General features: G+C 45.9%; 1 protein-coding gene across 3 annotated transcripts; it reads left to right on the forward strand.

Annotated features, from left to right (window-relative positions):
* The first annotated feature begins 16 nt into the window (after positions 1–16).
* On the forward strand, positions 17–26,007 carry LOC137313337 (NACHT, LRR and PYD domains-containing protein 3-like). Of its 3 annotated transcripts, none has more exons than XM_067979460.1 (10): positions 17–180; positions 12,984–13,079; positions 14,795–14,961; positions 17,228–17,396; positions 17,502–17,567; positions 21,097–22,834; positions 24,382–24,468; positions 24,625–24,795; positions 24,980–25,147; positions 25,320–26,005. In XM_067979460.1, the coding sequence occupies exons 2-10, from the start codon at positions 13,016–13,018 to the stop codon at positions 25,405–25,407; spliced, it is 2,718 nt and encodes a 905-aa protein (XP_067835561.1). In that variant the 5' UTR covers positions 17–180; positions 12,984–13,015; the 3' UTR covers positions 25,408–26,005. The 3 variants fall into 3 exon arrangements, with proteins under 3 accessions (XP_067835561.1, XP_067835559.1, XP_067835560.1); XM_067979458.1 differs by lacking the exon at positions 17–180 and adding an exon at positions 7,741–8,032 and having other exon boundaries at positions 25,320–26,007; XM_067979459.1 differs by lacking the exon at positions 17–180 and adding an exon at positions 7,942–8,091.

Below are 26,007 nucleotides of genomic sequence, written 5' to 3' on the forward strand. Positions count from 1 at the left end.
GAGGGGGGCGGTGCGGCCCCGATCACGAGACGGCTGATTTTAAAACTGCGCGGCCGTTAAACCGAAACCGCGCGAGCCGGGAGTGCGCGTGATGTCAGTCACCTGGGTGGATCATTTTCAGCTACAGGCACGATGGGCAGAATGGCCTCCTGGGTCATAAATTTCTATGATTCTGAGATGGTATGTGGTTCTGTGACATGTGATATTTGATTTTATTAATACAATTGTAAACAATTTTACAACACCAAGTTATAGTCCAGCAATTTTATTTTAAATTCACAAGCTTTCGGAGGCTTCCTCCTTCCTCAGTCCATCACCGGCATCTCCACATCTTTATTAATACAGTCAGTGATGGAGAGTATTAATGCTCTCAGGAATGGAGTGGGTGGAATTAATACAGTCAGAAATCGAGCGAGGGAGTATTAATACCATCAGAAATCGAGTGAAGGAGTATTAATACCGTCAGAAATCGAGTGAAGGAGTATTAATACCGTCAGAAATCGAGTGAAGGAGTATTAATACCGTCAGAAATCGAGTGAAGGAGTATTAATACCGTCAGAAATCGAGTGAAGGAGTATTAATACCGTCAGAAATCGAGTGAAGGAGTATTAATACCGTCAGAAATCGAGTGAAGGAGTATTAATACCGTCAGAAATCGAGTGAAGGAGTATTAATACCGTCAGAAATGGAGTTGGGGCGTATTACTACCTTATGGAATGGAGCGGGGAAGATCAATACCGTCAGGAATGGAGAGGGGGAGTATTCAAACCGTCAACATTTCTTCACTTTAATATTAATACTGTAAGGAATGGAGCTGAGGCGTATTCATTTTGTCAGTGTGTTAATACAGTCTGATTTAGCAGCGGATTATCACGACTGTCAGGAATCGAATGGGGAGTATTAATACTGTCAGGATTCGAGCTGTGAAGTCTTAATTCCCTCGGTAATGGAGCATGAGATTATTAATACCGTCAGTAATAAAGTGGGGTATTATTAATACCGCCAGGAATGGAGCGTTGGAGTATTAAAACTGTCAGTGATGGAACAGGGAGTATTGATACTGTCAGTAATGGAGTGGGGAGTATTAACACTTTCAGTGATAGTGGATCAGGCTGGATAGCTCATTTTCGGCCAGCGCAGGCACGATGGGCCGAATGGCAACCTTCTGGGCCGTAAATCTCTATGATTAAGATTCGATATGATTCTGTGATATGTGATCCATCATCCTGTGATTTCAGATTCTATGGTCGGTTAGTCAATCATTTTACGGTCCTGTGAGATCTACAAGAACATAAGAAATAGGAGCAGAAGTCGGCCTCACGGCCCCTCGAGCTTGCTCTGCCATTCAATCAGATCATGGCTGATCTTCGACCTCAACTCCACTTTTCTGCCCATATCCCTCAATTTCCCTAAGAGTCCAAAAATCTATCGATCTCAGTCTTGAATATACTCAATGACTCAGCATCCACAGCCCTCTGGGGTAGAGAATTCAAAAGATTCACAACCCTCTGAGTGAAGAAATTCTTCCTCATCTCAGTCCTGAATTTCCAACCCCGTATCCTGAGACGATGCCTCCTTGTTCTAGATTATCCAGCCAGGGGAAACATCCTCTCCGCATCGACCCTGTAAAAACCCCTCAGAATCTCATTTGTTCCAATGAGATCACCTCTCATTCTTCTAAACTCCAGACAGTATCGGCCCATTCTACTCAACCTCTCCTCATAGGACAACCCTCTCATCCCAGGAATTATACAGTGAACTTTTGTTGCACTGCATGTAAGGCGAGTATATCCTTCTTCAGATAAGGAGACCAGAACTGTCCCCTGTACTCCAGGTGAGCTCTCACCAAGTCCCTGTACAATTACAGTCAGACTTCCTCACCCCTGTACTCCAGGTGAGCTCTCACCAAGTCCCTGTCCAATTACAGTCAGACTTCCTCACCCCTGTACTCCAGGTGAGCTCTCACCAAGTCCCTGTACAATTACAGTCAGACTTCCTCACCCCTGTACTCCAGGTGAGCTCTCACCAAGTCCCTGTACAATTACAGTCAGACTTCCTCACCCCTGTACTCCAGGTGAGCTCTCACCATGTCCCTGTCCAATTACAGTCAGACTTCCTCACCCCTGTACTCCAGGTGAGCTCTCACCAAGTCCCTGTACAATTACAGTCAGACTTCCTCACCCCTGTACTCCAGGTGAGCTCTCACCATGTCCCTGTCCAATTACAGTCAGACTTCCTCACCCCTGTACTCCAGGTGAGCTCTCACCAAGTCCCTGTACAATTACAGTCAGACTTCCTCACCCCTGTACTCCAGGTGAGCTCTCACCAAGTCCCTGTCCAATTACAGTCAGACTTCCTCACCCCTGTACTCCAGGTGAGCTCTCACCAAGTCCCTGTACAATTACAGTCAGACTTCCTCACCCCTGTACTCCAGGTGAGCTCTCACCAAGTCCCTGTCCAATTACAGTCAGACTTCCTCACCCCTGTACTCCAGCTGAGCTCTCACCAAGTCCCTGTCCAATTACAGCCAGACTTCCTCACCCCTGTACTCCAGGTGAGCTCTCACCAAGTCCCTGTACAATTACAGTCAGACTTCCTCACCCCTGTACTCCAGGTGAGCTCTCACCAAGTCCCTGTACAATTACAGTCAGACTTCCTCACTCCTGTACTCGAGGTGAGCTCTCACCAAGTCCCTGTACAATTACAGTCAGACTTCCTCACCCCTGTACTCCAGGTGAGCTCTCACCAAGTCCCTGTACAATTACAGTCAGACTTCCTCACCCCTGTCCTCCAGGTGAGCTCTCACCAAGTCCCTTTACAATTACAGCCAGACTTCCTCACCCCTGTACTCCAGGTGAGCTCTCACCAAGTCCCTGTCCAATTACAGTCAGACTTCCTCACCCCTGTACTCCAGGTGAGCTCTCACCAAGTCCCTGTACAATTACAGTCAGACTTCCTCACTCCTGTACTCCAGGTGAGCTCTCACCAAGTCCCTGTCCAATTACAGTCAGACTTCCTCACCCCTGTACTCCAGGTGAGCTCTCACCAAGTCCCTGTACAATTACAGTCAGACTTCCTCACCCCTGTACTCCAGGTGAGCTCTCACCAAGTCCCTGTCCAATTACAGCCAGACTTCCTCACCCCTGTACTCCAGGTGAGCTCTCACCAAGTCCCTGTCCAATTACAGTCAGACTTCCTCACCCCTGTACTCCAGGTGAGCTCTCACCAAGTCCCTGTCCAATTACAGTCAGACTTCCTCACTCCTGTACCCCAGGTGAGCTCTCACCAAGTCCCTGTACAATTACAGTCAGACTTCCTCACCCCTGTACTCCAGGTGAGCTCTCACCAAGTCCCTGTACAATTACAGTCAGACTTCCTCACCCCTGTACTCCAGGTGAGCTCTCACCAAGTCCCTGTACAATTACAGTCAGACTTCCTCACCCCTGTACTCCAGGTGAGCTCTCACCAAGTCCCTGTCCAATTACAGTCAGACTTCCTCACCCCTGTACTCCAGGTGAGCTCTCACCATGTCCCTGTACAATTACAGTCAGACTTCCTCACCCCTGTACTCCAGGTGAGCTCTCACCAAGTCCCTGTCCAATTACAGTCAGACTTCCTCACCCCTGTACTCCAGGTGAGCTCTCACCATGTCCCTGTACAATTACAGTCAGACTTCCTCACCCCTGTACTCCAGGTGAGCTCTCACCAAGTCCCTGTACAATTACAGTCAGACTTCCTCACCCCTGTACTCCAGGTGAGCTCTCACCATGTCCCTGTACAATTACAGTCAGACTTCCTCACCCCTGTACTCCAGGTGAGCTCTCACCATGTCCCTGTCCAATTACAGTCAGACTTCCTCACCCCTGTACTCCAGGTGAGCTCTCACCAAGTCCCTGTCCAATTACAGTCAGACTTCCTCACCCCTGTACTCCAGGTGAGCTCTCACCATGTCCCTGTCCAATTACAGTCAGACTTCCTCACCCCTGTACTCCAGGTGAGCTCTCACCAAGTCCCTGTACAATTACAGTCAGACTTCCTCACCCCTGTACTCCAGGTGAGCTCTCACCATGTCCCTGTCCAATTACAGTCAGACTTCCTCACCCCTGTACTCCAGGTGAGCTCTCACCAAGTCCCTGTCCAATTACAGTCAGACTTCCTCACCCCTGTACTCCAGGTGAGCTCTCACCAAGTCCCTGTACAATTACAGTCAGACTTCCTCACCCCTGTACTCCAGGTGAGCTCTCACCAAGTCCCTGTACAATTACAGTCAGACTTCCTCACCCCTGTACTCCAGGTGAGCTCTCACCAAGTCCCTGTCCAATTACAGTCAGACTTCCTCACCCATGTACTCCAGGTGAGCTCTCACCATGTCCCTGTACAATTACAGTCAGACTTCCTCACCCCTGTACTCCAGGTGAGCTCTCACCAAGTCCCTGTACAATTACAGTCAGACTTCCTCACCCCTGTACTCCAGGTGAGGTCTCACCAAGTCCCTGTACAATTACAGTCAGACTTCCTCACCCCTGTACTCCAGGTGAGCTCTCACCAAGTCCCTGTACAATTACAGTCAGACTTCCTCACCCCTGTACTCCAGGTGAGCTCTCACCAAGTCCCTGTACAATTACAGTCAGACTTCCTCACCCCTGTACTCCAGGTGAGCTCTCACCAAGTCCCTGTACAATTACAGTCAGACTTCCTCACCCCTGTACTCCAGGTGAGCTCTCACCAAGTCCCTGTACAATTACAGTCAGACTTCCTCACTCCTGTACTCCAGGTGAGCTCTCACCAAGTCCCTGTCCAATTACAGTCAGACTTCCTCACCCCTGTCCTCCAGGTGAGCTCTCACCAAGTCCCTGTCCAATTACAGTCAGACTTCCTCACCCCTGTACACCAGGTGAGCTCTCACCAAGTCCCTGTCCAATTACAGTCAGACTTCCTCACACCTGTACTCCAGGTGAGCTCTCACCAAGTCCCTGTCCAATTACAGTCAGACTTCCTCACCCCTGTACTCCAGGTGAGCTCTCACCAAGTCCCTGTCCAATTACAGTCAGACTTCCTCACCCCTGTACTCCAGGTGAGCTCTCACCAAGTCCCTGTACAATTACAGTCAGACTTCCTCACCCCTGTACTTCAGGTGAGCTCTCACCAAGTCCCTGTCCAATTACAGTCAGACTTCCTCACCCCTGTACTCCAGGTGAGCTCTCACCAAGTCCCTGTACAATTACAGTCAGACTTCCTCACCCCTGTCCTCCAGGTGAGCTCTCACCAAGTCCCTGTCCAATTACAGTCAGACTTCCTCACCCCTGTACTCCAGGTGAGCTCTCACCAAGTCCCTGTCCAATTACAGTCAGACTTCCTCACCCCTGTACTCCAGGTGAGCTCTCACCAAGTCCCTTTACAATTACAGTCAGACTTCCTCACCCCTGTACTCCAGGTGAGCTCTCACCAAGTCCCTGTCCAATTACAGTCAGACTTCCTCACACCTGTACTCCAGGTGAGCTCTCACCAAGTCCCTGTCCAATTACAGTCAGACTTCCTCACACCTGTACTCCAGGTGAACTCTCACCATGTCCCTGTCCAATTACAGTCAGACTTCCTCACCCCTGTACTCCAGGTGAGGTCTCACCAAGTCCCAATACAATTACTGTCAGACTTCCTCACCCCTGTACTCCAGGTGAGCTCTCACCAAGTCCCAATACAATTACAGTCAGACTTCCTCACACCTGTACTCCAGGTGAGCTCTCACCATGTCCCTGTCCAATTACAGTCAGACTTCCTCACCCCTGTACTCCAGGTGAGCTCTCACCAAGTCCCAATACAATTACAGTCAGACTTCCTCACACCTGTACTCCAGGTGAGCTCTCACCATGTCCCTGTCCAATTACAGTCAGACTTCCTCACCCCTGTACTCCAGGTGAGCTCTCACCAAGTCCCTGTACAATTACAGTCAGACTTCCTCACCCCTGTACTCCAGGTGAGCTCTCACCAAGTCCCAATACAATTACAGTCAGACTTCCTCACACCTGTACTCCAGGTGAGCTCTCACCATGTCCCTGTCCAATTACAGTCAGACTTCCTCACACCTGTACTCCAGGTGAGCTCTCACCAAGTCCCTGTCCAATTACAGTCAGACTTCCTCACCCCTGTACTCCAGGTGAGCTCTCACCAAGTCCCTGTCCAATTACAGTCAGACTTCCTCACCCCTGTACTCCAGGTGAGCTCTCACCAAGTCCCTGTACAATTACAGTCAGACTTCCTCACCCCTGTACTCCAGGTGAGCTCTCACCAAGTCCCTGTCCAATTACAGTCAGACTTCCTCACACCTGTACTCCAGGTGAGCTCTCACCAAGTCCCTGTCCAATTACAGTCAGACTTCCTCACACCTGTACTCCAGGTGAGCTCTCACCATGTCCCTGTCCAATTACAGTCAGACTTCCTCACCCCTGTACTCCAGGTGAGGTCTCACCAAGTCCCAATACAATTACTGTCAGACTTCCTCACCCCTGTACTCCAGGTGAGCTCTCACCAAGTCCCAATACAATTACAGTCAGACTTCCTCACACCTGTACTCCAGGTGAGCTCTCACCATGTCCCTGTCCAATTACAGTCAGACTTCCTCACCCCTGTACTCCAGGTGAGCTCTCACCAAGTCCCAATACAATTACAGTCAGACTTCCTCACACCTGTACTCCAGGTGAGCTCTCACCATGTCCCTGTCCAATTACAGTCAGACTTCCTCACCCCTGTACTCCAGGTGAGCTCTCACCAAGTCCCTGTCCAATTACAGTCAGACTTCCTCACCCCTGTACTCCAGGTGAGCTCTCACCAAGTCCCTGTCCAATTACAGTCAGACTTCCTCACCCCTGTACTCCAGGTGAGGTCTCACCAAGTCCCTGTACAATTACAGTCAGACTTCCTCACTCCTGTACTCCAGGTGAGCTCTCACCAAGTCCCTGTCCAATTACAGTCAGACTTCCTCACCCCTGTACTCCAGGTGAGCTCTCACCAAGTCCCTGTACAATTACAGTCAGACTTCCTCACCCCTGTACTCCAGGTGAGCTCTCACCAAGTCCCTGTACAATTACAGTCAGACTTCCTCACCCCTGTACTCCAGGTGAGCTCTCACCAAGTCCCTGTACAATTACAGTCAGACTTCCTCACCCCTGTACTCCAGGTGAGCTCTCACCAAGTCCCTGTACAATTACAGTCAGACTTCCTCACCCCTGTACTCCAGGTGAGCTCTCACCAAGTCCCTGTACAATTACAGTCAGACTTCCTCACCCCTGTACTCCAGGTGAGCTCTCACCAAGTCCCTGTACAATTACAGTCAGACTTTCTCACCCCTGTACTCCAGGTGAGCTCTCACCAAGTCCCTGTACAATTACAGTCAGACTTTCTCACCCCTGTACTCCAGGTGAGCTCTCACCAAGTCCCTGTACAATTACAGTCAGACTTCCTCACCCCTGTACTCCACCCCCCTGACAATACAATGATTCTCTGACCCATGATTCCCAGTCCCTGGAAGCGCCCTCTCCGTCAATCACTTTGGTTGTCAGGGTAACAGGGGACGGGCCTGGGCCTCGCTGTCACTCACCGAGCGGCTGCCGGGGAGGCGAGGGCGGGGTCACCGCCTCCCTGTCAGTCAGTCAACCAACCAATCAGCTGCCGTGGTGATGGAGTGGGCGGGGCTGTCACTCACCGTCCGTTTTTCAGGGGCGGGGCTGCGTTTGACGCAGGCGCACTGACGCTTTTGCAGACTCACGGTGGAGGGCTCTTGTTGGGAGCGGGCGGCCGCGCGGGGCTGGTGGAGCGTCCGCCCGAGAGTCGGCAATGTGGCGGTGGTGGAGGAAGAGGCAGAGGCAGAGTGCGGGCGGCGCAGAGGAGAAGGATGAGCGGCAGGCGGAGGGCGGCCAAGAGGAGGAGGAGGAGGAGCGGGGGTTGAAGGGCCCGGGGGTGGTGGAAGCAGAGGAGGAGGAGCGGGCCGGGCGGCCTGAGAGTCCACCTTCGCCGTTGTCTGCGGCCCCAGCGGACGGTGGGTGTGGGAAGGGAATATTAATACTGTCTGGAATGGAGCGGAGGAGTACTAACAACGTGAGTAATGAAGCGTGGGACTATTAATACTGTCTGGAATGTAGCGGCGGAGTATTAATAGTCTGAGTAATGAAACCCGGGATTATTAATACTGTCAGGAATGGAGTGGAGGAGCATTAATAGTCTGAGTAATGAAGCCCGGGATTATTAATACTGTCTAGAATGGAGCAGAGGAGTACTAACAGCGTGAGTAATGAAGCCTGTGATTATTAATACTGTCAGGAATGGAGCGGAGGAGCATTAATAGTCTGAGTAATGAACCCCGGGAATATTAATACTGTCAGGAATGAAGCGGATGAGCATTGTGTAAACTCCTATCTGTATATTCAGACCATGAAACATTCAGTTTAAACTCCTATCTGTATATTCAGACCATGAAACATTCAGTTCAAACTCCTATCTGTATATTCAGACCATGAAACATTCAGTTTAAACTCCTATCTGTATATTCAGACCATGAAACATTCAGTTTAAACTCCTATCTGTATATTCAGACCATGAAACATTCAGTGTAAACTCCTATCGATATATTCAGACCATGAAACATTCAGTGTAAACTCCTATCGATATATTCAGACCATGAAACATTCAGTGTAAACTCCTATCGATATATTCAGACCATGAAACATTCAGTGTAAACTCCTATCGATATATTCAGACCATGAAACATTCAGTGTAAACTCCTATCTATATATTCAGACCATGAAACATTCAGTGTAAACTCCTATCGATATATTCAGACCATGAAACATTCAGTGTAAACTCCTATCTGTATATTCAGACCATGAAACATTCAGTTTAAACTCCTATCTGTATATTCAGACCATGAAACATTCAGTTTAAACTCCTATCTGTATATTCAGACCATGAAACATTCAGTTTAAACTCCTATCTGTATATTCAGACCATGAAACATTCAGTTTAAACTCCTATCGATATATTCAGACCATGAAACATTCAGTGTAAACTCCTATCGATATATTCAGACCATGAAACATTCAGTGTAAACTCCTATCGATATATTCAGACCATGAAACATTCAGTGTAAACTCCTATCTATATATTCAGACCATGAAACATTCAGTGTAAACTCCTATCGATATATTCAGACCATGAAACATTCAGTGTAAACTCCTATCGATATATTCAGACCATGAAACATTCAGTGTAAACTCCTATCGATATATTCAGACCATGAAACATTCAGTGTAAACTCCTATCTGTATATTCAGACCATGAAACATTCAGTGTAAACTCCTATCGATATATTCAGACCATGAAACATTCAGTTTAAACTCCTATCGATATATTCAGACCATGAAACATTCAGTGTAAACTCCTATCGATATATTCAGACCATGAAACATTCAGTGTAAACTCCTATCTCTCTATTCAGACCATGAAACATTCAGTGTAAACTCCTATCGATATATTCAGACCATGAAACATTCAGTGTAAACTCCTATCTCTCTATTCAGACCATGAAACATTCAGTGTAAACTCCTATCGATTGTTTCATGGACTGAATATATCGATAGGAGTTTGCACTGAATGTTTCATGGTCTGAATATATTCAGTGTAAACTCCTATCGATATATTCAGACAATGAAACATTCAGTGTAAACGATCGATATATTCAGACCATGAAACTTTCAGTGTAAACTCCTCTCTATATATTTGGCATACCAGGAGTTGGGACATCTGGATACGATAAAAATTTTAAAGAGTTTGTATTATCAGAAAAATGAGATTATAATCCAGCAGTAGGTTGTGTAGATATGTATAATTCATAAGACTTCCTGTTGCCATGGTTTAATAATACTTTTCTAAAACAAACAACTCCTGTTTGAATACTATTTTAACTGAGAAAATTATTCTACGAGTTATTCAGTCCTCCCAGCACTGCTGGTATTATAGTGAACATTCACACATGTCCGCCTCCCATTCTGGCCTGTTTCAAAAACAGCGAGAACACATTCCAGTTCACCTGTCAGTTTGAACAAGGCCATCGAGATGCTCTAGTAACGAATTAAAAGTCTTATTTCTAACGCTCATTTGCCCTACGTGTCACAATTAATGCTTCACTCGTCTCCTGTCACATTCACTTCCTGTTACACATCAGAATACACAATTCAGGTATTAAAATTGGAGTGTAACCTCTCGTCCACTGTCAGTGGGGTGTGGGTGTGGGGCCGGGTCAGTGAGGTGTGGGTGTGGGGCCGGGTCGGTGGGGTGTGGGTGTGGGGCCGGGTCAGCGGGGTGTGGGTGCGGGGCCGGGTCAGTGGGGTGTCGGTGTCAGTTTGACTTTGTGGGATGGACAAACAACAACACGTGAACTGTACAGGGTCGGTGAGAAGGCAATCTCCAGATTACAAAGCCTCACTACAAAGAAAAGATGCTTTGAAGTTTGAAACTCGATAAACACGAGGGATGGAAGGATATGTTGATCAGGTTTGATGAAGTGTGGTTGGAGGAGGCTCAAGTGAAGCATCAACACCTGCCTCGACCAGTTGATCCGAATGGCCTATTTCTGTGCTGTCCACTTGTGTGATTCTATGTAATAAAGGGAAGTGACGAGGCTGCATTTTATGAATCAGTTTTGCAAAAAGGGAATTTTGGAATCTTTTCTCTAATTCTGTATCTTGGAACAAGCGAACTCCTCCGGTGAAACTGCGAGATTCCAGTATCCCAGCCAGAGCGTGGAATGTTATGGAAAAGTTGACTGAGTTTAACTTGTTCGTTAAGATTAAACCACAAATGAGACTTTTGTATTACAGAGGAGAGGGCTTGATCAATGAGAGGCGCCCAGATAGACAAGTGGGTGAATAGTTAGACACGTGTATCCCTACTGCCAGCCTTCCTTTCCTCTCAATCTTTTGTCGCCTTCAGAATTTCTGCCCATCTTTCTCACAACTTCATGTTTGAATCTCTCCAATCGGGTTTCCCCTCCTGTTACAGCACTGAAGTGGAAATACTCAATGTCACAAATAACACCTTCTGTGAACATGGTAAACTATCCCTCCTCATTCTTCACCACCTCTGCAGCCTTTGACATGGTCGATCACTTTATCCTCCTCCAAAGCCTCTCCTCCGTTGTCCAGCTCAGTGGGACTGCCCTCACTTGGTTCCACTTTTACTTGTCCAGTCGTATCAGGAGAATCATCACCAATGGCTTCTCTTCCCACCCCCGCACTGTTACCTCTGGAATCCCCCCGTGGATCTAACCTCACCCCCTCCTATTTCTCATCTATATACTGCCCCTTGGAGACATTATCCGAATCAGCTTTCACAGGTATACAGAGAACACTCCGCTCTACCACTCCACCACCTCTCTCGACCCCTCTACTCCCTCTGCTCTGTTACGCTGCCAGTCCGAGATCCAGTCTTAGACGAGTTCAATAACTTCTCCAATTAAACATTGGGAAGAATGAAGACACCATCTTCAGCCCCCGCCACGAATTCTGTTCGAAACACAAACACAAGAGGAGAATTCAGATTGTAAAACAGCAGTCAAATCTATCTCATATATTCATGGTGTTTTCTGAGATTGTGAAACCCTTAATGAGATTCCAAATATGAATGATGTGCATCACCTAACGGTTTAAAGTTACACGATTCATAACATTATACATCAGTATTAATATTAGAACAGTGGTAAATCTCCTCACCTCCTGCACTGCTCATTAGTGTTAATATTAGAACAGTGGTAAATCTCCTCACCTCCTACAGTGCTCATTAGTGTTAATATTAGAACAGTGGTAAATCTCCTCACCTCCTGCACTGCTCATTAGTGTTAATATTAGAACAGTGGTAAATCTCCTCACCTCCTACAGTGCTCCTTCGTGTTAATATTAGAACAGTGGTAAATCTCCTCACCTCCTACAGTGCTCCTTCGTGTTAATATTAGAACAGTGGTAAATCTCCTCACCTCCTACAGTGCTCATTAGTGTTAATATTAGAACAGTGGTAAATCTCCTCACCTCCTACAGTGCTCATTAGTGTTAATATTAGAACAGTGGTAAATCTCCTCACCTCCTACAGTGCTCATTAGTGTTAATATTAGAACAGTGGTAAATCTCCTCACCTCCTACAGTGCTCATTAGTGTTAATATTAGAACAGTGGTAAATCTCCTCACCTCCTACAGTGCTCATTAGTGTTAATATTAGAACAGTGGTAAATCTCCTCACCTCCTACAGTGCTCCTTCGTGTTAATATTAGAACAGTGGTAAATCTCCTCACTTCCTGCAGTGCTCAATTGTCATGTGCTGACAACATGAGTGATGTGGTAAATATATTCTAATAGAAGCACCAACCAGGACACATCTCCATTAACACACGGACAATATCGCTGCCCACAGTGACCAGAGGAATTAAACCCAGCTATATATTATATATGTGGATAGATATCAAATTCATAAAGTACGAGGATTTACTATCAATACTGAACAAATCAAAAATATTAAACACTTCTGTGAATAAAATAATATAATAGCGCCAGAATGTAAAACCGAATGAAGGACCATTTAATTCATCAATGATGATGCTGCTCCATATTTCCTTTCAGATTATTCACTACCTCAGCTATAAGGCTGGTTCTGCTGGCACTGTGTGAGCAAATCTTACCAATGGGCGCTCCCGGTGCAGAGTCTCGACCGACGGGAACTGGGTTGTGGAGATCAGCAGGACTCACTGGATTTCACTGGGCAGCTGTCTGTGTCCCACCTGATGTAGAGCGTTGATCATAACAATCGAGATATGCTCGATCCCAGAACTAACGGCTGTTGTACTGATGGGGGAGGAGGGACTTGGTTTCATGTTTAACAAGGGAACGCGCTCCTGCTCATTTTAATATTTCTGTCTAACCCTCCTGTTAATATTATATTTATTACAGAGCATCAGAATCTAGGAACGTTTGTCACCACCATGGCTGAAAGTCCAAACAGGGGAAAAGATCCAACATCTTCAACAAGAATGCAAATGGACACAGGTAGGTTCAGAAAATTCATCAAAATATAATTTCTGTCCTGACAAGGGGTCCAGATCACGAGCAGGAACCTGCAGCTCACACAAGAAGAGGTAACATCACAGATACTGTGTAGATAGAGGGAAGTGAGTGACCATCTAGAGGGACAGTGCAGTCACAGGTGGAGGGATCTTGTGATTACTGGAACTGTCCAATTGGTACCTGGTGTTGGGGACTGTAAGGTGGATAGAGACAGTGGCTGAGAGGATTGTCTTCCTGAGTAAGTGTGAGAACGGGGAGCTGGGGGACACCCCGAGTGGGGTGGGGGTAAGAGGCAGGCGGGGCACAGGAATAGGAGAGTGATAGTGGTGGGAGATTCTATAGTCAGGGGAATATACAGACTCTTCTGCAGCCCTGAGCAGGTCCCAAATAGTAAGTTACCACCCTGGTGCCAGAAAGAAGAACATCCTGGAACAGGTGGGACCATCTCTGAAGGAAAGGAGAGCAGTGGATAGTCATGGTCGGAACCAATTACACGGATAGAAATACGTTTATAGAGGGAATATTAGGACCGAGGCTCTAGATATAAGATAAGACCTCCAGGTGGTGATCTCCGGATTGTTTTACACTCGGCCACTTAAGGAGGGAAATATGAGGCAGGTCAATGTGTGGTTCTTGGGCTGGAGCAGGAGGGAAGGATTCACGGTCTTGGGGAGTAGAGTGAGTTAAGTCTCCTCCCTGACTTCATTTCACCGCATTCGTTGTGGGTCCAGTGGCTTCTCCACTTTGGCTATTCTTCTCAGATGCAAATCCTTCACTAATTATCTCTAACTCTGGTCCCACATCCTCCTCTAAATGGACTGTTGGAGCAGAAATAGAAGATTTAAGAAATAATGAAAAGATATTAGCAGAATAAAGGAAGGGGACTTAGAAGTAATGAGAGATAAGCTTATTGATGTCAGGGAAAAAACGAATACTGTTTAAAATTCCCCATAAATCAGAGTTCGTTTTAAATGTTGTGTCTGTGAATGTACAAATCATTCCAAACACATTTGGAAAGTCAGAAGCATAAGAGATATGGTCCAGGAGATATGAGACCATATGGTTTATGTTTACACGGGACTCAGAGCAAAATCTTCCTGGTTATAACATTTTGAGGGGAGATTAATGAAGATTCTAACACTGGTGTTAGTGGGAATGTGGGTGTAATGGAGGAGGATGTGGGACTAGAGTTAGAGATAACTAGTGAAGGATTTGCATCTGAGAAGAATAGCCAAAGTGGAGCAGCCACTGGACCCACAACGAATGCGGTGAAATGAAGTCAGGGAGGAGACTTTGCATATAAAAACTGTGCTGATAGATTAGAAAGAGACAAAGTAGTGTATCTGTTCAAGAGGGAGACAAGGTAAACCAGGTAACTGGAGATCAATTAGTGTACGTCAGTGGTGGGCAAACTCCTCGAATCTATAATTCCAGATCGAATTAGAGATACAGGGGATGATCGGGAGGCTGGAACAGATTCACTATAGACAAGTCGTGTTTCACATATTTAAACACCATTTTTTTAAGAATTGACTGTACGGAACGATGGAATGTAGCACATGCGGTGTATATGGGTTTTCAGAAGGTGTTTGATAATGTGCCTCACAGGAGGCTTCAGCTGTTTGGTTTAAGAGGAAATGTCGCCGCCCGGATAGAAAGTCGATAATGTGTTTAGTTTTCCCCATTTTTGTTCACAGATCCGAACACTGCAATCACTGAGCTCCTGACAAAGTGCGACGATTACCAGCTGTTCCAGTTGACGAAATTCTACCGGGACAGACTGGAACAGGCGATTGAAGAGGGAGTGGAGGGCGTCAACTTCGTATTAACGTATGAGAAACATTTCAGTGGACAAGAGTATCACGTAAGTGGGATGGACACAGAATGAGTTTGGATTATTTAAACATAACATAACAGAACTGACAGAATATCACATCTTCGAATCATAGAATGTTACAGAACAGAAACAGGCCAAACAGAGGAGAAATGGATGAAATTACAAATATTCTGAATCTGAACCAATGATTGGATGAGATAGAAATACCCAGCGGAATGGTCAGTATCTGTACAGAGAAAGGACAGGGTAACATCAACTTGCATTTACATCGTGCCTTTAACATAGTAAAACATCCCAAGGCGCTTCATAGGAGCAATTATCAAATAAATTTTGACTCCGAGCCACGTGAACAGTTATTAGGAGAGCTCGGTCAAAGAGGTAGGTTATAAGGAGTTTCTTTGAAGGAAAGGAGCGTGAGGTGGAGAGGTTTAGGGAGGGAATTCGAGGTTAGGGCCTAGGCAGCTGACTCACAGCTGCCAATGGTGGAGCGATTTCCATCGGGGATGCGCAATAGGCAAAACTTGGAGGAGTGCAGAGATGTCGGAGGGTTGTCGGGCTGGAGGAGGTTACAGAGACAGGGAGGAGCGAATGATGAGGGATTTGAAAACATCGATGAGTATTTTAAAATAGAGGTGTTCCCGGACCGGGAGCTAATGTAGGTCAGCGAGCACAGTGGGTGATGGGACTTGGTGTAGTTAGGATACAGGCAACAGCGTTTTGGGTGAGCTCAATTTTATGGATGGTGGAAGATGGAGTGCCGGCCAGGAGACCATTGGAATAGTGGAGTCTGTAGGTGAAAAGGGATGGATTTGGTCTTTCCAATATTTAATTGGAGGAAATTTCCTCCGGACTCAACTATTCCAATGCTTTCCTGGCTGGCTTCCCGTCCTCTGCCTTCGGTAAACTTCAGCTCATCCCAAACGCTGCTGCCTGTACCCTGTCCCTCCTCCATCCCACTCACCTCTCACTCCTGTGCTCACTCACCTGCTGCCTCACAGTTTTCGAATGCCGTCAGTTTTTAATTCCCATCCTCCTGTTTAAGCCACACCATGGCCTCGTCCCACCCAAACTCTGTGACTTCCTCCAGCCTTACAGCCCTCCTGCCCCCTAGAATTCTCTATTGCTCTGGCTCTGACATCTTGTGCATCTCATCATCACCCAAGCAGTAGTGGTCCAGTGTTGGGACGTCTTTCTACATTAAAGGCATTATATAAATATACATTGTTACTGATGACAGTCTTGGCTGCACGAGCCCCATTGCTGGATATGTGCTCCCGGTTACCGAGGTTTCATACCGGCAGTGGATGTGCAGAAAACTGGGTGTCAGACATTTAATTACTTACAGAAAAGTGACGGATATTTAGCACCGTTATTATTATTGGTCGGCTGTCCTCACTGGTAAATCAAGAGTGGTAATTTCTCAGACAGTTTTCCAGCTGATTTCCTCACTTTAGAATCGTCCCTTCCCTGTCACTTCAGCTCTGATTCGCTGCTGTTTTATTTTTAGACAAATCAATAATTTGTGAGAGTAGGAGGTAAGTGCGAGTAACAGGAGTATCATATTGTCAATCAGTAATCTGATGTCATGTTGGACACTGAAGGACAGAGAAAACAAGTCCCATTAAAACTATTGCAGGTTCTCAGTGATTCCTCACTCTCTGAGAACAATATTTCTCATTTACATTATAGTTTCATCACATTTCATTCCCATAATGACTGAATCAAGGTGTTAACAGAATATTCTGCCCATGTTCAGAATTGATCAATACCCGGCCCTGTGATTACTTTCTGTGTTCTTTATAAACTGGGAGATCCCATCACGGAGCAGCTCCGCTCCTTTTCATTCTCAGTCTTTGTCTTTCACTCCACTCAATATAAACTGTGAGATCCCATCACGGAGCAGCTCCGCTCCTTCTCATTCTCAGTCTTTGTCTTTCACTCCACTCCTCAATATAAACTGTGAGATCCCATCACGGAGCAGCTCCTTTCCTTCTCATTCTCAGTCTTTGTCTTTCACTCCACTCCACTCAATATAATCTGGGAGATCCCATCATGGAGCAGCTCCTTTCCTTCTCATTCTCAGTCTTTGTCTTTCACTCCACTCCACTCAATATAAACTGTGAGATCCCATCACGGAGCAGCTCCTTTCCTTCTCATTCTCAGTCTTTGTCTTTCACTCCACTCCACTCAATATAAACTGGGCGATCCCATCACGGAGCAGCTCCTTTCCTTCTCATTCTCAGTCTTTGTCTTTCACTCCACTCCTCAATATATTCATTATTATTCTTTACAGAAAGCCACTGAGCTCGCGGAGAAGGGAAACAGGGCAGACAGTTCCAAACTTCTCCTCAATCTGGTGATGGAGAAAGGCTCCCGGGCCCGAAGGGTGATGTGGGAATCCTTTGTGAAAATGCACAGAATACCAAAGTTTGTCAAAATACTGAAAGAGATTCAGGAACTTGGTACGTTAAAATCACACACTGAATTCAATTTCAGATTGAAACACTGCAGAATTTACTATAATATTACACAGATCAGATTTTACGAAAGCTCATTGATTTAAACAGGTCCTGATCCATTTGATTATATGAACATCGGACGAGGTTTATCTGAAATACCCAGTCACCTGAAAGGTAAGTGATGAAATGGAGATTTCAAACCGTTTATTTCACTTCTGAGAATCAGAATGTTTGACTGTAGTTTTTTGTTTAGAGATTGTCAGAATCTTGGAATCAAGTTCAAAGGGTGGAGGAAACAGAATAAAGTTAGATTTTGATTTGCGAATAATCTTTGAATTGTCTGCGCGATCCATTCCTATTCGCAGTTCTCAATTATTTGTAAATTTGCAGATGTTTTATTACTCCAGTTAATCCAGGCTTAAAAGTTGTGAAAAAGCGTTCATACCTGGCAGGATCCTGATAAACTGTGAATCCCCATACACACCTGCCAGGATCCTGATACACTGTGAATCCCCATACACACCTGCCAGGATCCTGATACACTGTGAATCCCCATACAGACCTGCCAGGATCCTGATACACTGTGAATCCCCATACACACCTGGCAGTATCCTGATACACTCTGAATGCCCATACACACCTGCCAGGATCCTGATACACTGTGAATCCCCAGACACACCTGCCAGGATCCTGATACACTGTGAATCCCCATACACACCTGGCAGGATCCTGATACACTGTGAATCCCCACACACACCTGGCAGGATCCTGATACACTGTGAATCCCCACACACACCTGGCAGGATCCTGATACACTGTGAATCCCCATACACACCTGGCAGGATCCTGATACACTGTGAATCCCCATACACACCTGGCAGGATCCTGATACACTGTGAATCCCCATACACACCTGGCAGGATCCCGATACACTGTGAATCCCCATATACACCTGGCAGGATCCCGATACACTGTGAATCCCCATACACACCTGGCAGGATCCTGATACACTGTGAATCCCCATACACACCTGGCAGGATCCTGATACACTGTCAATCCCCATACACACCCGACAGGATCCTGATACACTGTGAATCCCCATACACACCTGGCAGGATCCTGATACACGGTGAATCCCCACACACACCTGGCAGGATCCTGATACACGGTGAATCCCCACACACACCTGGCAGGATCCTGATACACGGTGAATCCCCACACACACCTGGCAGGATCCTGATACACTGAATCCCCATACACACCTGGCAGGATCCGGATACACTTTCAATACCCAGACAGAGCTGACAGGATCCTGATACACTGTGAATCACCATACATACCTGGCAGGATCCTGATACACTGTGAATCCTCATACACACCTGGCAGGATCCTGATAAACTGTGAATCCCCATACACACCTGGCACGATCCTTATACACTGAATCCCGATACACACCTGGTATGATCCTGATACACTGTGAATCCCCATTACCACCTGACAGGATCCGGATACACTGTCAATCCCCATACACGCCTGGCAGGTTCCTGATACACTGTGAATCCTCATACTTACCTGGCAGGAACCTTTGTGCACTGTGAATCCCACACACTATGCGTATGCACCGCACAGATGCTCTGGGCTCAAATTTAATGAGCAGTGCCTTGAGCCAGATGTTAAGGGTTACCAGGCGCCACCCCCATCCACCCCCCCCACCCCCATAAATCTGCCCACCATCAACTAGAGGGAAAGAGTTGGATAAATGCGAAATATTAAAATATTATCATTTCACAGCACAGAATGAGACGTCAAAGTGCTCGATCTCATCTCAGAAGATGTTAACACAATGGATCATTAATCCGTGGAGGGAAAGACAATATTCAGGGTAATTCGGAAGTTATGGGTTAACTTCCGAATGGCAGAGAAAGTGAGAACCTTATTCTGCTCAAAGAATAGTAGTTTAACTCAGGGGTCTTTTTAGACCCAATGCAATGAATAATGGAAACAGATTTGTAATTTCCCAAACCTGCATTATAAGAAATTCAGACCAAAATGAAATAACGGAGTATAATTATTCGGAGAACAGTTGAAATGAACTGTGAATGTTTTCTGCTCCACCATCACACTGAGTGATGTGGGCAGTAATTCTAATTCTAATCGGTGATATGAAAGGACTGTTCGAAAAACACATTCAATGTAGGTGTAAAACTGCTAAAAAATTGTTCACAATTTCTGAAACACAATATAACAGGAGAATGATTAGAGACAGCAAAAGGCCATTTGGCCCAAATAAGCATGTCCCTAAGAGAGATGACACCAACTACCCCTCCTCACAGTGTATCCACAGAAACACGTACAACTTTTCTCTTGACCCCACTTACACTGCCCTTTTAGTATCCTTCCCAAGTTTCTCTGGCCCTTTGTGTGAGAAAACTACCCTGACTTCCCTTCTCCCTTATTAATTATTTTGTTGTTTGTGAGCCTGTTTCCTGTTTCCATTCAGTATATTCAAGACTGTGATCGATAGATTTTTGGACACGAAGGGAATCAGTGGATAAGGGAATTGGGCGGGAAAGTGGATTTGAGGTAGATCAGCCATGATCTGATTGAATGGCGGAGCAGGCTCGAGGGACCGTATGGCCTACTCCTCCTTCTATTTCTTATGTTCTTTTGTACTTACGAATGTTGGGAATTCCATTAAAACATTTCAATTCAGAAGTTTCTTGCCCAAACAAAATACATCTAACACTCTCACCATTCCTTCAAACTAAACTCCTAATACCTTAATTCATCTTTCTGATTCCCCTCTGTAACTTCAGAATGGCAGTAACCTTTACCTGTGATCAGGTGACGATAGAAATGCACGTAATATCCCAGATAACCCAACCGAGTCCAAAAACAACAGCAACTTAACTCCTGTCCATTCAATCTTTCGCTCTCCCAGTGCACACAATACCCCAGATAACCTGCCCGAGGTCTGATACAATAACAGTGGAAATTCTGTCCATTCACGGTCTGTCCCTCTCCCAGTGCACACAATGCCCCAGGTAACCTGCCCGAGGTCTGATACAATAACAGTGGCACTTCTGTCCATTCACAGTCTGTCCCTCTCCCAGTGCCCACAATATCCCAGATAACCTGCCCGAGGTCTGATACAATAACAGTGGAACTTCTGTCCATTCACAGTCCGTCCCTCACCCAGTGCCCACAATATCACAGATAACCTGCCCGAGGTCTGATACAATAACAGTGGAACTTCTGTCAACTCACAGTCAATCCCTCTCCCAATGCACACAATAACATATTTCCCATTTCCGCAGAAGGTTAGCACCTCTGATGGTTTCATAGGATAATCCACTAGAACCTCCAGTTTCGTATAACCAGAATCACATTTGGATTTTAATGAGATGTCCATGGTTCATTCCAGGGTTGATAGTATTAATCATCAGAGGGAAAATATCACTTTCACAGAAATCTCCATGTTCAGTAAATATTAGAATCATGTGAGGATTTGAAACTTCTCTCCGCCATCATTCACTTTCAAGCGAGGTTTTCAGTAACTCAGTTTAATTTCCTGCTCGCACCTCTATTGAAGCTGGGAATTCAATCTCGGAACATTTACTGAATAGTAAAGTGATATTGAGAATTTGGTTTTATGCCTATACAACTCACATTAAGAATCACTTTCTGTCTGTTCTAATTGAAGATGTTCAACAGAAACACAAGGAAACACTCCGGGTCCAAACTGAAACACTGAGAGTGAACACGATCCGAATAAAGGAGAAGGTTAAGATTTTCCAGCTGGTCACTCTATACACTGAACTAACGGTCATTTCTACTATTCGAGATCGGACACTTGTAGAACATGAACTGCTGGCAAGAGGCCGAGAGCATGAAGAGTGGAGAGAGAAACATCTCCGGAGAGAACTGGAAAAAATCCGAACTGATCAATTGTTCCAGAGCAGCTTTTCCAAGAGAAAATCCAAATCTGGGAGTTCAGCAGCAGTGAGCGGAGTCGCGGGGATTGGAAAAACAACAATGGTTCAAAAGATTGTTTATGACTGGGCCACTGTGAAAATATACCCACACTTTCAATTTGTTTTCAGTTTTAAATTCCGGGATTTGAACGCCATTAACTGTAGAATAAACCTGAGGAATCTGATACTAGATTTGTTTCCTTACTTTGGGAATATTCTGGGAGAGCTCTGGAAGAACCCAGAGGGATTACTGTTTATATTCGATGGTTTAGATGAATTCAAGGACAGTATCGATTTTGCTGACAATCGGAGAAATACAGAGGCTGATTACATGTGCACAGATCCTGAAGACTGGTGTGAAGTGTCTGAAATTGTGTACAGTTTAACACAGTACAAGCTGCTCCCAGGATGTTCAGTGCTGGTGACCAGCCGCCCCACTGCATTACATTTATTGGAAAAGGCTGAGATCAGTGTCTGGGCTGAAATCGTGGGATTTGTTGGTGAAGAACGGAAGGAATATTTCAACAATTTTTTTGAAGATCAGTCTGTGGCAGCAGCTGTTTTCAAACATGTGGAGGAGAACGAGATCCTGTACACCATGTGTTACAACCCTTCCTACTGCTGGATCCTCGGTCTGTCACTGGGTCCCTTCTTCACACAAAGAGACAGGAAACAGCAGCAAGTTCCCAAGACCATCACCCAACTATATTCCTACTATATTTACAACATTCTGAAAAACCATGGCCGAGAGATTGAATCCCCCCGTGATGTATTACTGAAGATCGGTGAGATGGCCTTCACTGGAGTCTCCGAGAAGAAGATTGTGTTTAGAAATGGAGATTTGATCAAGTACAATCTGCAACCTTCCCAGTTCCTGTCTGGGTTCATGATGGAACTTTTGGAGAGAGATGATTCTGCCCAGAGTGTGGTTTACACATTCCCGCACCTCACCATCCAAGAGTTTGTGGCCGCACTCGCACAATTCCTGACTGCAGATCCAGGGGACATCCGGAAACTCCTCAGTGAAGCCCACAGCAAGGATGATGGGCGATTTGAGATATTTCTCCGTTTTGTTGTTGGTCTCTCCTCCTCACAGTCAGCTCGGCCCCTGGAGGAGTTTCTGGGTCCATTTCTTCATCAAACGATCTGCGGAGTGATTGACTGGGTGAAGGAGAAGGTTGAAGGACAGATTGGAAAGACAGAGCGTGAAACTGGGAAAAGGAACCTCCTGAACACATTCCACTACCTGTTTGAGTCTCAGAATCAAACACTGGCTCGGGTCACAGTGGGATCTGTGGAAATACTTACATTTCATGGATTGGGACTGACCCCGATTGACTGTGCCGTTCTGTCTCATGTCATTGGACTCTGTGATACAATAAAACACCTCAATCTGGGGAGCTGCTCCATTCGGTGTGAAGGACTCCAGCGGCTGAGATCCGTACTGCACAAATGCCAGGTGTTGAGGTGAATGATTATTTGTCTCTAACTGTCAGGCCAATTGTAGAACAATCACGGATTGTATTGCTGATCCGAAATGAAGGGAAACAAACAGTTCAGTTAAACCAGAGAGAAACAGATTCAACACAAATATGACAAATGATAAGAGGATCGGTTAGTAATTCCCTCAGGACTGGAGAATCTAAAATGGATCCTTGTGAACAATTCGGGATTTCACAATTTTTATCCGATCAGTAAATACAGGTCACTGAAAGAGTCTGATAATTTAATTGTAATAAATGATATTTATTGTTGTTTTTCTCACTGACTGAGATGCGTCCATTGAAGAGGCTCCTTCTCACTGTTACTTACAAGTAGATCGACACTAATTGCAGCAGTCTGTGTGTCGGAGCATCCCACCCTCTTACCGAGGTGTGGGGGCAAGTGACAGTCACCGGACTGTCAACGTGTGTTGGAGAGGGAAGCAGAAACACCAAACATTCAGTAACAAACAGCAAAACACAGCTTTCGGGCAGTCAACCGCCAGTGGGCGAGCTGAGCTTTCCCCGCAGGACGACGGTCCGTTATCTTAACTCATCAATGACACAGCCCTTCACACTCTCCAATACATCCATCATCTCTTCACCCAGCTGGCAGCACTCGTGCCTCTGAGTCAGAAGGTCGTGGATTCAGGCCCCTCGCTCATTAATCCAGGCCGACACTTCAGTGAGATTTGGGAACTAAAATCTGCCTTTGAAAAGGTTCCAATCTAACGGGTTGTGGGGTATTAGGCCAGGAGTACAGACACACACCGGCCAGCGGTGGGGCCTCACACACAGCGGGAGGCTCCTGGGTTAACCAGGGGGCAGTGAACCCGGGAATTTCCCATAATCTGCCCCCTGTGTGTGAGGCCCCGCTCGGGGAGGGAACTTCAGAAAAATCCCCATAAACTGTCGGGAACGTTGCGCCTGAAATAAATGTGGAGAGAATTTAATGGGAATAAAGTGAGAGACTCCCCTCCCCGATAAACTAGAAGTACAGGGACATTTAAAACTAGTAACAGGACAGAATAAACTCTCCTTGTTACATAAAATCCTGGGGGATGGATTTTACAGCAGCCTTTAGTGCCGTTTCACAATATAACTCACCCCGAGGTATGAAACAGATTAATATAATACTGCATAAAGTACAGGTAATCACCACTTTATCATTTAATTCAGGAAAATTGCCCCATTCCCATAAAATCTGGGATTTAAGAATCAGCAGAAATGAGACAATTTCCCCAAACATGACGGGACCTCCAGGAGGGTGATTCTGATCATCAGGGAATGAGACCGGACTGAGGGACATTTGAAGGCTTCACACAGACAGCACTTTATTTAATAAATATATTTACTGACAGTCCCTGAATATATGGGGCGTTGGACAGAGTAAGATTCATTGTCAGCGACAGGGAAATCTAGTTATTAATTTCCTGAAGATACTACAGGAAACACTGAAAAATCAGAGAGAAATTGTGTCAGATCGGGGATTGGATTCAGTTTGTTTCTCACTCTCTGTATGTTTGTGTTTAGACTGGCAGGAAATCAACTGGAAGATTCAGGAGTGAAACTATTGTCTGCGGCTCTGAGGAACCCGGACTGTAAAATACAGACACTGGAGTAAGTATCAGACTGTGTGAGATTGTGTTTGTAATAACTGGATGTCTAACACTGTACATTAAGGTCAGTATAAGTAATAATAATACAAATAAATACTGGGAATTTACTCTGATTCCTGTTATCTCTGCTCGTCTCTCTCCTCACTCTGATCTCTAGGTTATGGTACAACGGTCTCACAGCTTCTTGTGCCGATGATCTCTCCTCCGCTCTCTGTACAAACCGGTCACTGACGGTTCTGAACCTGGGTAATAATAAACTGGGAGATTCAGGAATGAAACTACTGTTTACGGCTCTGAGGAACCCGGACTGTAAAATACAGGAACTGCGGTAAGTATCAGATTGTGTGAGATTGTGTTTATAATAACTGGCTGTCTAACATTAAACATTATTATTAGTAAAATTAAGTGTTACTAATAATGTACATTATTATTATTATTATCAGTAATAGTGTTATTAATAAACACTGGGGAATTACCCTGATTGCTGTTAATTCTCTCTCTCTCATCCCCAGTCTGGATGATGTCGGTCTCACAGATTCTTGTACCGAGGATCTCGTCTCCGCTCTCAGTACAAACCGGTCACTGACGGATCTGAACCTGGGATCAAACTCCTTCACAGACCGATCTGTCCCCGCTCTCCGCTCCCTCATACTGACCCGCAGGAGTCTGGAGCGGATCTGGTGAGTATTAGTGTTAATGTTTAATGTAATAAATAAAATATCAGTGGGATTCAGTCCCTTTTATGGGTAATATTTCTCTGTAATTATTATTGAAATATTAACCCCAGTCTCCCTGTTATTTCCACTGTTGTTCAATCTGTTTATTTCCTGTTTAATCTTTAATCTGTTTCAGTCTGAGGGGGAATCTGTTCAGTCCAAACGGAAAGAGACACCTGGAGTCACTGCGGGAATCCAGACCCGGACTAAGTGTGGAAATGTGAACATTTCAATTTATAACCATTCCTGGTCTCATTATATGAACATTTCAATTAATAACCATTACTGGTCACATTATATGAACATTTCAATTGAAACCATTCCTGGTCTCATTATATGAACATTTTTGGCCGATTCTCTGTCCCTCCCCTTTAACCGGCCGCGCTCCAGGTTTAAATCCTAACGGCCCTTTAATGGTTTCCAGCTCGAGCTGAGCGAGCGTCGTCTCCCATTGTGACGTCAGAGGCCCAGCGACAGGGTCACGAGACTCAGTCACCCGGTCCCCCAGCGCTGATTCTGCCGGATATCCGGGGCTGGATGGTCCCCAATGGGGCACTGGGTCAATGCACAGACAGGAAGGGCCCAGGGTGGGGCTCAGTCTGGGCTGCAGTGGGACACTGGGTCAATGTACAGAGAGGAAGGGCCCAGGGTGGGGCTCAGTCTGGGCTGCAGTGGGGCACTGGGTCAATGTACAGACAGGAAGGGCCCAGGGTGGGGCTCAGTCTGGGCTGCAGTGGGACACTGGGTCAATGTACAGACAGGAAGGGCCCAGGGTGGGGCTCAGTCTGGGCTGCAGTGGGACACTGGGTCAATGTACAGACAGG

Source organism: Heptranchias perlo, unplaced genomic scaffold (genome assembly GCF_035084215.1).
Source record: "Heptranchias perlo isolate sHepPer1 unplaced genomic scaffold, sHepPer1.hap1 HAP1_SCAFFOLD_47, whole genome shotgun sequence".
Taxonomy (NCBI): Eukaryota; Metazoa; Chordata; class Chondrichthyes; order Hexanchiformes; family Hexanchidae; genus Heptranchias; species Heptranchias perlo.